Raw genomic sequence first — 11,203 nt, 5'->3', positions numbered from 1 at the left:
GGGTGACAAAGGTCCCATGGGGTCACAGGGGTTATAGAGGGGTCATAGGGCCCTACAGGGTCAGGGGGTCCCATAGGATCACGGGATCCCGGAGTTGGGGGTTATATAAGGTCACCAGGGTCCCATGGGGTCAGGGGGTCCCATGGGGTCAGGGGGTCCCATAGGGCCACGAGGGTCCCATAAGGTCACGGGGCGCCATAGGGTCAGGGGGGTCCCATGGGGTCAGGGGGTCCCGGGGTTACCTGGGGACAGGGGCAGCCGCGCTGTGCGGTGGGGGGGGGCTGTGGGGGTCCCCCAGGGCCACCCCCCGCCCCATTCCCCCCCACCCCCACCCCCCCCCCCCCGTCCCGCTACGCGGGCGCTGCCCCCGCCCCGCCCCAGGAAACCGCCGAGTCCATAAAACTGCGCAATCTTTATGGAGCCACTTTCACACGTCGGGGGCCGTAAAACGCGGCGACCTTCGAGCGGGGGAAAGCTGCCGCGGCGCTCAGCGGCTGACGGTGACGCGGACGCGGTGCCAGGCGTTGCTGAGGACCCCGCGCAGGTTCCAGATGGGCGCCACGGTGTCGGGCTGGACGTTGTAGCTGCCGTCCACCGCCTTGCAGACGATCTCCAGCTCGGCGCCCGCCGTCACCGGCGCCTCCAGCTCCCACAGCACCCAGGCCCAGGCGCGCCCCAGCGCCGGCCGCTCGCCCGCCAGCCGCGCCACGCGCCAGGTCCGGCCGCCGTCCAGCGAGACGTCGACCCGCACCACCTCCCGCCCGCCGCCGCTCCAGGCGTAGCCCTTCACCGTCAGCTCCCCCTCCGGCACCGCCGCGCCGGGGCGCGGGTGGGTGATGGCCGACTGCACCGGCAGCTCCTGGATGGCGGGCGCCGTCGTGTAATCCACCGTGTCCCAGTCCACGGAGGGGCAGAAGCCCTTGTAGTCGTTGCGCTGCCAGTGGCTGGGGCTCTCGGCCGGGCTCACGGCCACGCGCTGCACCCACTTGACGCTGCGGGCGCCCACCACGCCGGGCACCACCACGCGCAGGGGGAAGCCGTGGTCGCGGGGCAGCTCCTCGCCGTTCATCTCGTAGGCCAGCAGCACGTCGGCGGCCGGGCTGAGGGCGCGGCCGTAGGGGATGGAAGCGCCGTAGGGAGCCCCCCCGACGTCGGTGTCCAGCCCCTCGAAGCAGACGTGCCACTCGCCCTCCCGCTCCTTGGCGAAGCCGGCGTGCAGCAGGACGTCGCGCAGCCGCGCGCCGCCCCAGCGGGCCGTGCTGATGGCCCCGATGTCCCACGCCAGCCCCTTGACGGGGCGGACGCGGCTCATCTCGGTCCGGCGGTTGCCAGCGCACTGCAGCGTGGCCGTCACCTCGTGCTTGGGGAAGCGGCTGCGCAGCTCGGCCAGCGACAGCGAGAGCGCCCGGCCCCCCGGGCCCTCCACCCGCAGCCGGTAGGAGCCGGGGTCCACCGCCGGCACGGGCAGGTGGTTACGGGTGAAGAAGAGCTCGTTGGGCGTCAGGAAGCGCTCGGCCAGCAGCTCCGCCGGCGGCTCCGCGTTGAACGGCTTCTGGCTGTTGACGCGCAGCGCGGGGTGCCGGGGGGGGTCCCCGGCGAAGGGGTCCTGGGTGGCGTCGGGGGCCGGCGGCGCCTCCTCGGGGCTCAGCTCCCCCACCTTGTACTCCCGCAGCAGCTCCAGGACGTGGGGCTGGTTGTGGACGGCGTAGAGGGCCCAGAAGGGCTCCAGGGGCCCCCCGGCCGCCAGCAGCAGCTTGTCGGCCCCCCCGGGGTGCAGCTCCACGAAGTCGGTGACGTCGAAGACCTCGGTGCCGTGGGTCACCCAGACGCGGTCCTGGGGGGAGCGGTGCCGCCCCACCTCCTCCCGCGTGTACCGGGGGTAGCGGGGGGCGGGGGGGGCCTGGGCCGCCTGGGCGCCCTGGGGGACCCCGGCCCCGTCAGCGGGGATCGCTGCACCCTGGGCCCCCCCCGCCTGCCTGGGGTCCCCCCCCCCAAACCAGGTCCCCGGGGCAGTGACCCGCACCCGCTGTCCCCATCCCAGAGGATCTCCCGGTGCTGCCCCCGCCCCCCCCGGTGCTGCACCCCGGGGACCCCGCTGTCCCGGTGCCACCCCCCCCCCGGTGTCCCCGTCCCAGAGAAGGACCCAGGGGTGTCCCCGCCCCCCCTCAGCCCCGGAGGATCGGGGCATCCCGGTGCTGCCCCCCCCGGGCCGGGATCTCACCGTCCCGGTGTTTGTCCCCCCCCGCCCCGTTCCCGCTCACCCGCCGCCGCCGCTCTCCGTAGGCCAGGACGGCTCCGAGGCCCAGCAGCGCCGCCAGCACCGGGGCCGCCCCCCGGGGTCCCTCCGCGGCCGGGCTACCGGGGGGGAAGCGGGAGGAGGCGCGGCGGGGCAGCGGCAGCGGCGGGAGCCTGCGGGAAGAGCGGAGCTGAGAGCGGGCCGGGGCGGGGGGGGCGGCGGCGGCACCGGGGACCCCCAACGGGGCGGCTCCTACCTGCGCCCGGTGACGGCTCGGAGCAGCAGCATCGCGGCGGCACCTGGGCGGGAGAGAGTGGCTGGGCCGGGCGCCGGTAACGGACGCCGGTAACGGGCACCGGGGGAAGCCCCCACGGCCCCGGGGGGAGTGGGAGAGAGCACCAGGGACCTGCGTGGGGCACCCCCGCCCCTCGCCGCCGCCTCGCCCCGGTGCCCCCCCCCCCCAGCCCCGGTCCCGGTTCATCCCGCCGCGCACCTGCGTTACGGGTCCGGTAACGCAACCTCCCGCCTGGCTCTGCCTCTTTAAGAGAGGGGCGATGGGCGTGGCCTCAGCGGGGGGACGAGCCCCCGGCTACGCCCCCTCCCGGGCCCAGAGGGGCGGCGTGGGCGGGGCTTGGACCCGCCGCGCGCGGGGTCCGCGAGGGGGCGGGGCTTAAAGGGGCAACAGCCGCGGGGGCTTAAAGGGGCAACGGCGGATTTAAAGGGCCAGCGCTGCCGCCGGGGTCTCCCCCCGCCAAAGCCGCTCCCCGCGGGCAACCGGAGTCTGTCCCGCCGCTCTCCGCGGGCGGCGGCCACCACCCGCGGGCCCACGCCCCGCTGGCCGCTCCGATAAGCGTTATCGGGGCAGGGCTGGGGCCACACACCGGCTGTTGGCACCGGGCAGGAACCGGGGGAAGGCGGTTTCCAAGTCAACACCCCCCCCCCCCCCCAAATCCCTCCCTGAGCACACACAAGATTTTTTTTTTCCCTTCCTTTTTTGTCGTTTGGTTTTACTTACATTAAATACATCGGTAAATCAGCGGTTGAGTTCTGTTACCATGATTGTTATTTAAATGTAATGGAGGAGCTTTCTCAAAGCCAAAACAAAAAAAAAATTATCAGAGCAGCAGAAGGAGGAAAAAAAAAAAAAAAAAGGAGTGAGAAGAAAAGCTGCAGTGTCCCCATTTGGCCCAGGGTGGGATGGTGGGGGGGTTGGGGTCACCGTAGGGGGGGCCATGGGGTGCCCAGCCCCGCTCCCCCCAGTCCCGGGTTAAATACAAGACCCCGACACGAGGGGGGGCTCGGGGGGGCTCCGCCAGCACGAGAAGACCCAACCGTGGCCCCCGGCGTGGCGGCACGGGGGGAGCCAGACCCTCGCTGGGTGGGGGGGGGTTTGTCTGAGTGGGGGCTCTGCCCTGCGGAGGGGGGGGGGCTTCATATGAGACAGGTCCCTCTGCCCCATGGCCACGGCGGTGAGGGGCGTCCCACGCTGACCCCCGGCCCTGGGGGCTCCCCAGAGCCCCCCCACCCCACAAGCAGGACCCCCCCGGGGCGCTGGGAGCGACAGGATCGGGGATCCCGGAGCTGCCACCGCTTTGGGGTGTCCCATATCGGGGTGTCCCCACTCCGGGGTGGCCCCTTGCGCGGCAGCACCCTGACCGGAGGCACCTGCCTCCCCCCGGAGAGCCGGGGGGGTCTGTGGGACCCTTCACTCGGCTGCCGGGACCGACCGGCGGCGCCTGGTAACGCCCCGGCCGAGGGTCCCTCCAGCCCCGAAAGCTCCTGGGGGGAAGCAAAACCGAACCAAAGCAGCGCGGTGCCCCCGACCCCGCGGGACCCGGGGGGGGAAAAACTGAACAAAAAACCAACCAAGGTGCATCTTAACGGGACATTTCCGTGACTAAAGTGCAAACCAGAGACAGCCCTCGCCCGCCGCCGGCCCGGGGAGGGGGACAAACCGTGGAGCGAGAGGAGAAATCACGGGGTTTGTCACCGCGGGGCGGCCGCAGCCGTAACGGGTGACAGCGAAGGGTGGCCCGTGGTGTCACCCGGCGTCACCCCGCGGCGTCACCCCGCTTCCCCCTACAAAAACCCCCAGGCACTTCCGATCCTCCAGCAGAAAAAGGCCACCTAGGAAGCAATGAAGGACACTGCAGCTTTCCTCCCCCCGACCCCGACAGCCAAACAGAAGAAAGAGGAGGGGAAAAAAAAAAAAAAAAAAAAAAAAAAATAAAAAGAAATCCATGACAGACCCCCTCGGAAAAATCCCGCGTTTTCCGGGGGTCTCTGGTTCCAGCTGCTTCGCCGCAGCGTGAACCTCCGAGGCCGACGCCGGCACCTCCTGGGGCCTCTCCCCGCCCCGGGGAAGGAGGGACGTGACCGGGATTGACCAAAGCAGAGAGGGAGGTGGGAGCGGGAGGAAGACGGAGGGAGAAAAATCAGAATATTAGGTCGCTATTTGCACCTATAATACAAAGTGAAGAAGAGTTTGTTTTGTTTGGAAGTTAAGTCCCCGGCTGATCTAGTTCCGCTGCCTCGGGATGGTGGTGACGGGGGGTCTGGTGGCGGTTTCGAAGCATTAAAAAGTGCAGTTAGAGGGAGCTCTCGGGGGGGTCTCGGTGCCGTTACGGGGTGAGGGGTGGACGGGGATGGAGGTGACATCTTCGCTCTTCCTCGGGCGCGGGCGGGCGCCGCCCGTTAGTTGCTACAACACTGGCTCCTGCTCTGCGGGCTCTGCTCGTGCAGGTCCACGCCCCGGCTCCGGCCCGCGCCGCTCGTGCTCTGGGGCTCGCTCTTTGGCAGCTTCTTGGCTGGAGGGGGAAGACGGGGGAGATGGCGGGAGGGGGCCCGGCGGGACCCCGAAACCACCCCGGCCAGGCCCCGGCGCTTCCCCCTCGAGCTGGAGCAGCGGCCTCGGGGCCGGGTCCGGCAGCAGCCCCCCCCCCCCCCCCTCGCCCCCCCGCGGCCTCACCGATGGCCAAGAAGAGATCGTTGACATTCATGGCTGTCTTGGCCGAGGTCTCCATGAACAATAGGCTGTTGTCATCGGCGTAAGCCTGCGCCTCCTGGAAGAGACGCCGGGTGAGGGGGGTGCGGCAGGGCCGGGGGGGGGCCGGGGCTAACGCCAGCCCCGCACTCACCTCGTACTCCACCATGCGTTTGCTGGCCAGGTCGGCCTTGTTGCCGGCCAGGGCGATGACGATGCTGGGGCTGGCTTGTCGCTGCAGCTCCTTCACCCATGTCTTCGCCCGGGCGAACGTTTCCTACGAGCAGAGCCGGGAACTCGGGGCCGGTCCCGCCGCCGCAAGGCTTTGGGGGACCCCCGCCCCGGCACGAGCCGCCCCCTCCTCCCTGGGGGACCCCCGCCACAGCCACCAGCCCCCCCCAAGCCCTACCTGGTTGGTGATGTCATAGACCACGATGGCGGCTTGTGCCCCCCGGTAGTACATGGGGGCCAGGCTGTGGTATCGCTCCTGCCCGGCCGTGTCCCAGATCTCAAACTTTACCGTCGTGTCATCCAGGCAGACGGACTGTGTGAGGAACGCCGCTGTCGGGGGGGAGAAGATGATGTTTGCACCACGTCAGCCACCCCCGCTGCAGCGGGGAACCCTCCCCGCACCCCCAGTCCGGCCCCGGGTGCACCCCGAGCCTGCAGCCGGCTCCAGGACCGCCGGTTTGTCACATCGTGCGGAGAAAAATAAAAATAAAAATCCCGTCTGCTTTGGGCGAGCAGCGGCGCTCACCGGGGGACGGGCGAGGGCTCCCGCACCCACCGAGGCCGCGCAGAGCACCGAGAGCTCGTGGGGCCGGGAGCCCGGCGAGAGGCTGGAAGGGGGAAACGGCGTGAGCGCGAGGCAAAACCGCGGGGCCCCGAGAGCAGCCGCCGCGGCGCCTCTGGCCGACTCACCGCCGATGGTGCTCTCCTGGTACTCGTGGAACTGGCCCTTGACGAAGCGCAGCACCAGGCTGGATTTCCCCACCGCCGACTCGCCCAGCAGCACCAGTTTGAACTGACAGATCTTACTGGCTTGGGACTGCCCGTTCGGCCTGGCGGCTCCTCCTCGGCTGGTCATGGCCTGGGTGCTGCTGGCGCCGCCGCGCGCCCTGCGAACCGGAGAGCCGGGAAGGCACCGAGGCGTCGGCGCGGGGCAGGGGCTGGGGGCAGGGTGCTGGCCTTCGCTCCGCTCGGCTGTCCTGGAAGGAGGAGAGAGCCCGTCAGTGTGCTGGACAACCCCCCCGGGTCCCCCCCCAGAGCGAGACGGGCTCCACCGAGCCTTGGCAGGCAAAACTCATCCTGCCTCGAGCTGAAACACGCGCCCGGTGACGGATGATTTCCCCCGGCGCCCCGCGGCAGCACGAGGTGCGGGGCTCCGCTCCCCGAGCCTCTCCGTTCCGGAGGGATTTCACGGAGCAGCGAATTGGTCGGTAGGAGCTAATCCGAGAGCCAGATGGGATGCGAGGAGGCTGGGAGTGAGTCAGCAGTCCTCCCGGCCCTCCTGCTCCGGGCAAGCAGCCCCCGGCCGGGACGCGCCGAGTGGCCGCGGGAGAGCGCGGAAGGGCCGGCACGAGCAGCTCCAGGCCTGAACCGCTCGTATGTCGATGCCACGACAGCTCCCGCCGCCTCCCCGCCGGCCGGGCGGGAGGAGGGCTTGGGAACAAACTCCCCAGCTCTGCCTTCGAGCTCCTCGGTCCCGCTTTGGTTTGTTTGATCCCCGGGTTCGCTTTGTTTTCCAGGTGGGAGATGAGCAGCAGGGTCTGGCAGCGCCGCGGGGGCCGGGGGGGGGCAGGTGACATCCCCCTCCGGGACGGAGCGCGGCCGCGCGCAGCTCCGGGCTCTCGGGTCTCTGCCCACGGAGCACCCACAGCGCCCCGGCTCCTCGAAACCCCCGGGGGTGGGTGCTGGGAGGGGGCACTCGGAGAAGAGACAAAACCCGAGGGTCACCCGGCAGCCGGAGTTTTGGTTCACACGCCCCGAGAAAGCGGGAGAAATCGGGATTTGTGTTTTTCTTGAGGAGCTAATCTCACTCTCCCTCGTTAACGCGCCAGTCCCAAGGTTGCGGAGCCGCAGCAGAGGTTTATCTGTGCCGGCGGGACGAGGACGGCAGAGACCAGAACCAACAAGGGGAAAGTTGTTTGTTGCCAGTTCCCCCTCCCCAGCTGCCGGAGGACACGAGCGGGGCTAAAGCCGGACAAGCCCGGCAGGAAACTCTCGCTACCCACAGCGCTCGCGCGGCACCGACCCCGCCGTCCCCGGAGCCCTCCAGGAGCGGGGGGATCACCCCCGCCGCCCCCGAGGCGCAGCCCAGCCGGGGCAACGGGAACTCCTCGGGCACGGGGATGCTGCCTCCCCCCTCCAGCGCCTCGGCAGCTTGGCGGGACCCACGGGGAAGCGGCCGGCGCAGCCCCGGCTGCCAGACTCCTGCCAATTCTCTTTGTTTTGATGCAGAACGGCATCGGGGAGCTCACGCAGGGGGAAGCCAGGCACGGAGGAAGCTCAGGAGCGCTCCAGCCAAGTGTTACTGTCACCAGCTTAGAAGCAGGGCTGAAGATTTTACAAGTATTTTAACTATTCCAAGCAGAAATCCCCGTCCCGGCGGTGCGGCCGGCGCCGAGCAGGACCCGCTCCAGCAGCAGCACTGGGGCACGATTTCAGCTCCAGCCGCCCTTGAACAAGGGGAAGCCCCCCCGCATCTCACCAGACTCGGTGCTACCCCCCTGCCCAGGACAGGGGGACACAGAGGGACCCGCTCAGCGGCCGCAGCTCGGCCCTCCGCCTCCCTCTGCCAGCGGGATCGGCGCCTTCCCCTGCAAATATCACCGAGCGGTGAAGCAACCGCTGCTGGAATCCGCTTTGGGAACAGATCCACCGCTCCCGCTCCGCTCAGCCCGGCGCTGCCGGGGCCGCTCCCTGCCGCAGGCCAGGAGTGACGGCCACCATCCCAAGCCGGCCCCAAGCACGTCCCGGCTCCCTCCCTCCTCAGGGCCACTTCCCTGCCCAACGCCCTTGCCAGCCCCGGGGCTATTTCAGCAGCGGCCCAGGCTCCTGTGAGCGCAGAGGCCGCGGGCACTCGCACGCGAGGCAGCGGCTCACGCCGCGGGGACCCAGCACCGCCGCGCCATCACACCTCCACCACCCGCTCGCCGGGGATTTACGACACCGGGTCCCCCCGCGCGCCCAGAATAGATCCTGCGCTGATTTACACGGGAGGAGCTGCCAGGCGCCCGCAGCCGCGGGGCTCCAGCTCGGAGCGGGACGGTCCCGGTGAGCCGCGAGGCCCCGACACGCGCGGGGACCGACAGCGGCTTCGCTCCGCTGGCAACCGGTGGGCGCAAACCCCAGGTCTCCTTTTCCAGGACGTCAGGAGCCACCGTGGCCCGTGGATCCCGGCCACCTGTGAACCCCCGGCATCGCCTGGGTCTCCCCATCCTCCTCCTCGGGACGGCGAGGCGGGAGCTGCCCCCTCCGCACCGCTCAGGCGGGCACTGCAGGGAGAGCTCTGTGTGGAGCGAGCTCCTGGACGAAGCCATCGGCTACCGGGAGCGCCCCGGCATTTGCTGGAGAAACGGCCCCGTCCTCACCCCCCTCCCCGAGGCTCCACCCGGGCACGGCCAGTCCTGGAAGGAGCCGCTTCTCCTGCCCAGGGCTCCTCCGAGGGATCACGGAAGATACAATCACCCCAATTCAGCTTCTCTCCGATGAATCTGGGCTTTGGGGCATCAGAAGATCCAGAGACCCCCAAAAAACCAGATATTCCCACTAAAATATCGCGGCACCAGGTGAAAGTTGACTGTATGTCGATCCATAGAAGTCTGCTGCTATTTTTGGCGCGTTTCCGTGTCATCAGCAATTACTGTTCGCTGCTGGTCGGGCGAGATTTACGGCGCGACACGGCGAGCACCGGCAACCACGAGCGGGGCTCCAAAACCCGCCAGGACGAACCCGCTTCCCCCCGCCGCGGCGGCGGAGGCTCCCCCTGGGCCGGGGGCTGCGCCGGCGGCACCAAACGGGTCGACCGGCGCCTGCCCGAGGTTCAGGGGGTCTGAGGCCGCTTCGCTCCGTCTCCTCCAAATCGCCCGTCCCAAAGGGGATCCCAAACGCTCCCGCAGCCTCCCCGGGACGCGGCGTTCGGAGGCGGCGTCTCACCCACCCGGGACGAGCCCCGCGCCGGCTGCGCCGGGAGAAGGGGGCATCATCCTTCGCAGCGGAGGGTTGCAACAGCCCGTCTGGGCTAACTGCTTTCCTGTTGCCAGCGATACTTTTCCTATGTCCCAATCGCGCTCGAGCAACCACCCAGAGGCGCGCGGGGGCTCGACGCGCCGCGGATTCACCCAGCCGGTGCGGGGGGGGCTCCCGCTTACGGAGGGAGCCCCCGGCCTTGGCGGCGCAGGACGGCAGCTCGTGCCCGGGGAGCTCCGGCTGGCGGAGCGAACCTGAGCCGGCACACACCGACGAGCGTCGTACAACCTCCTCCCGCGGCCGCTGTCGTCGGGAGTCCCTCCGAACGAAACACCGAGGTCTCGCGACTCCACCGGCTCCGACGCCTCGGTGACACGGTGGTGCCGGTGAGCTCCCGCGGAGGACGGCGCAGACCCGACTCCCCCCGTGGCCTCCGGTTACAGCGGCCACACACGGGCCGCGGCCACGCGCCGTCCCCCCGCGCCTCACCCGAGATAGCGCCGACGCGCTCAAGGCCACCCCGGGCAGCTTCCCCTCCTCCCCGGGGGGACCCGGGCTCTGCGGAGCCGCCCTCGCTGCAGGTGCCCGGTACAACCGGCCAGCGCTGCCGCGGGAGATGCCCCTTGGAAGGGGGAACCGGGGCTCCACAGCGGGTCCGGCGCAGAAATCGGTGGGAACGTTGTGAAGGCGGGAGGGGGCTGCGGGAGAGGGGCAGCCCCGGGGCCTCTCCCGGGCGCCTCCCGCACCCCCCGGGACGGTTCGGCCTCGCGGGGCGGAGGCCGGGGCTGCTCCGCGGGGCTCCCAAAGGGCTTCTCGGCCCCTTTGCCCGAACCGCGGCGAGGATCTGACCTCACACCGGGGGCCTCGCGCCGGCCGCCGCGGCCACAGACGGCCCGTCCCGGGGGAGAGCGGCAGCCCCGACCCGAGCCCCGGAGGCCTCTGCAGCGGCGGGACCCCACCGAGCGGCGTCCCCGCTCCAGCGCCGCGCACCAGCTCGGTGACACCGGGGGGGCCCGCAGCCCCTCCGGAGGGGACCCCGGCTGCAGCAGCTCCGTCTCCGCGGGCCCGGTGAGCCCCGGCGGGCAGGGCGGGGGCACAGACCCGCAGCGGCGCCGGGGCCGCCCCACGGCCGCCGCCCCCAGGAGGGGCTCAGGCCCCCGGAAGCTCCGGGAGGGGGGGACGAGCCGCCCGGGCCGGGGGGGGATCCCGGCGCTCCAGTTCCCCCGAGCGAGGCCGCCCCCAGCCCGGAGGGGGGACACGGCCCCGGCCCCCCCCGCCCCGCCGCCCTCCCGCCCCCCCAAGCTCTGCCCGGGGGGTCCCCGCCCGCCTCAGCCCTCCCCGGGCCCCCCACGACGCCCCGAGTCCCGCCTGGGCCCCAGCACCGCCCCGCCCGGGCCTCCCCCGCCGCCCAGGGCCCCCGGCCCCGCCGCCCCCCGCCCCGCGGCCGCCCCCGCCGGTACCTCGGCGCCCGGCCCGGCCCGGCCCTCCCGTCGCGGCCCCCAAGCGCACAAACAGCGGCTCAACCAAACCCTCCTGTCGAGGGCGGGATTAAGAAGAGACTCCGCCAATCGGCGGCGAGAAGCCGGGCCTCTTCCTCTCCTTTGGGCCAATGGGACCCGCCCCGAGTAGGAAAACCAATCATCGGCGGCGAGCGGACGGATGGGCAGTGGTCTGGCCAATAGAAATGAGGAGAGCCTTCGGCCAATGGACATGGGAAACGTCGTGAAGGAGGCGGAGCTCGGAGTGAGTGACGGGGCCTGAGGCCAACAGGAGACGCCGCCGCGCGGGAGGGC

The 11,203-nt window shown here is 70.8% G+C and overlaps 2 protein-coding genes across 3 annotated transcripts; both read right to left on the bottom strand.

Annotated features, from left to right (window-relative positions):
- Positions 1–397: 397 nt before the first annotated feature.
- On the bottom strand, positions 398–3,093 carry SUOX (sulfite oxidase). The gene is made up of 4 exons (XM_074854042.1): positions 2,730–3,093; positions 2,493–2,535; positions 2,262–2,409; positions 398–1,918 (listed from the first exon to the last, which is right to left on the bottom strand). The coding sequence occupies exons 2-4, from the start codon at positions 2,522–2,524 to the stop codon at positions 488–490; spliced, it is 1,611 nt and encodes a 536-aa protein (XP_074710143.1). The 5' UTR covers positions 2,525–2,535; positions 2,730–3,093; the 3' UTR covers positions 398–487.
- A 1,014-nt stretch (positions 3,094–4,107) lies between these two features.
- RAB5B (RAB5B, member RAS oncogene family) lies at positions 4,108–10,999 on the bottom strand. Of its 2 annotated transcripts, none has more exons than XM_074854049.1 (6): positions 10,871–10,999; positions 6,141–6,427; positions 5,629–5,780; positions 5,374–5,496; positions 5,205–5,298; positions 4,108–5,043 (listed from the first exon to the last, which is right to left on the bottom strand). In XM_074854049.1, exons 2-6 carry the CDS (start codon positions 6,304–6,306, stop codon positions 4,931–4,933), a joined length of 648 nt encoding a protein of 215 aa, XP_074710150.1. In that variant the 5' UTR covers positions 6,307–6,427; positions 10,871–10,999; the 3' UTR covers positions 4,108–4,930. The 2 variants fall into 2 exon arrangements, with proteins under 2 accessions (XP_074710150.1, XP_074710151.1); XM_074854050.1 differs by having other exon boundaries at positions 6,141–6,422; positions 10,871–10,955.
- Between the last annotated feature and the right edge of the window lie 204 nt (positions 11,000–11,203).

This window comes from Strix uralensis, chromosome 33 (genome assembly GCF_047716275.1).
Source record: "Strix uralensis isolate ZFMK-TIS-50842 chromosome 33, bStrUra1, whole genome shotgun sequence".
NCBI lineage: Eukaryota > Metazoa > Chordata > Aves > Strigiformes > Strigidae > Strix > Strix uralensis.
This window is presented reverse-complemented; position numbering and strand designations above follow the sequence as displayed.

Coding starts and splice junctions, on each gene's coding strand:
- SUOX (XM_074854042.1), bottom strand. CDS start 2,524: ATGCTGCTGCTCCGAGCCGTCACCGGGCGCAG. Junction 2,410..2,492: donor CGAGCCGTCACCGGGCGCAG/GTAGGAGCCGCC, acceptor CTCTTCCCGCAG/GCTCCCGCCGCTGCCGCTGC. Junction 1,919..2,261: donor ACGGAGAGCGGCGGCGGCGG/GTGAGCGGGAAC, acceptor GGGGTCCCCCAG/GGCGCCCAGGCGGCCCAGGC.
- RAB5B (XM_074854049.1), bottom strand. CDS start 6,306: ATGACCAGCCGAGGAGGAGCCGCCAGGCCGAACGGGCAGTCCCAAGCC. Junction 5,497..5,628: donor TCTATGACATCACCAACCAG/GTAGGGCTTGGG, acceptor CTCTGCTCGTAG/GAAACGTTCGCCCGGGCGAA. Junction 5,044..5,204: donor CGATCTCTTCTTGGCCATCG/GTGAGGCCGCGG, acceptor TTCCCCCTCCAG/CCAAGAAGCTGCCAAAGAGC.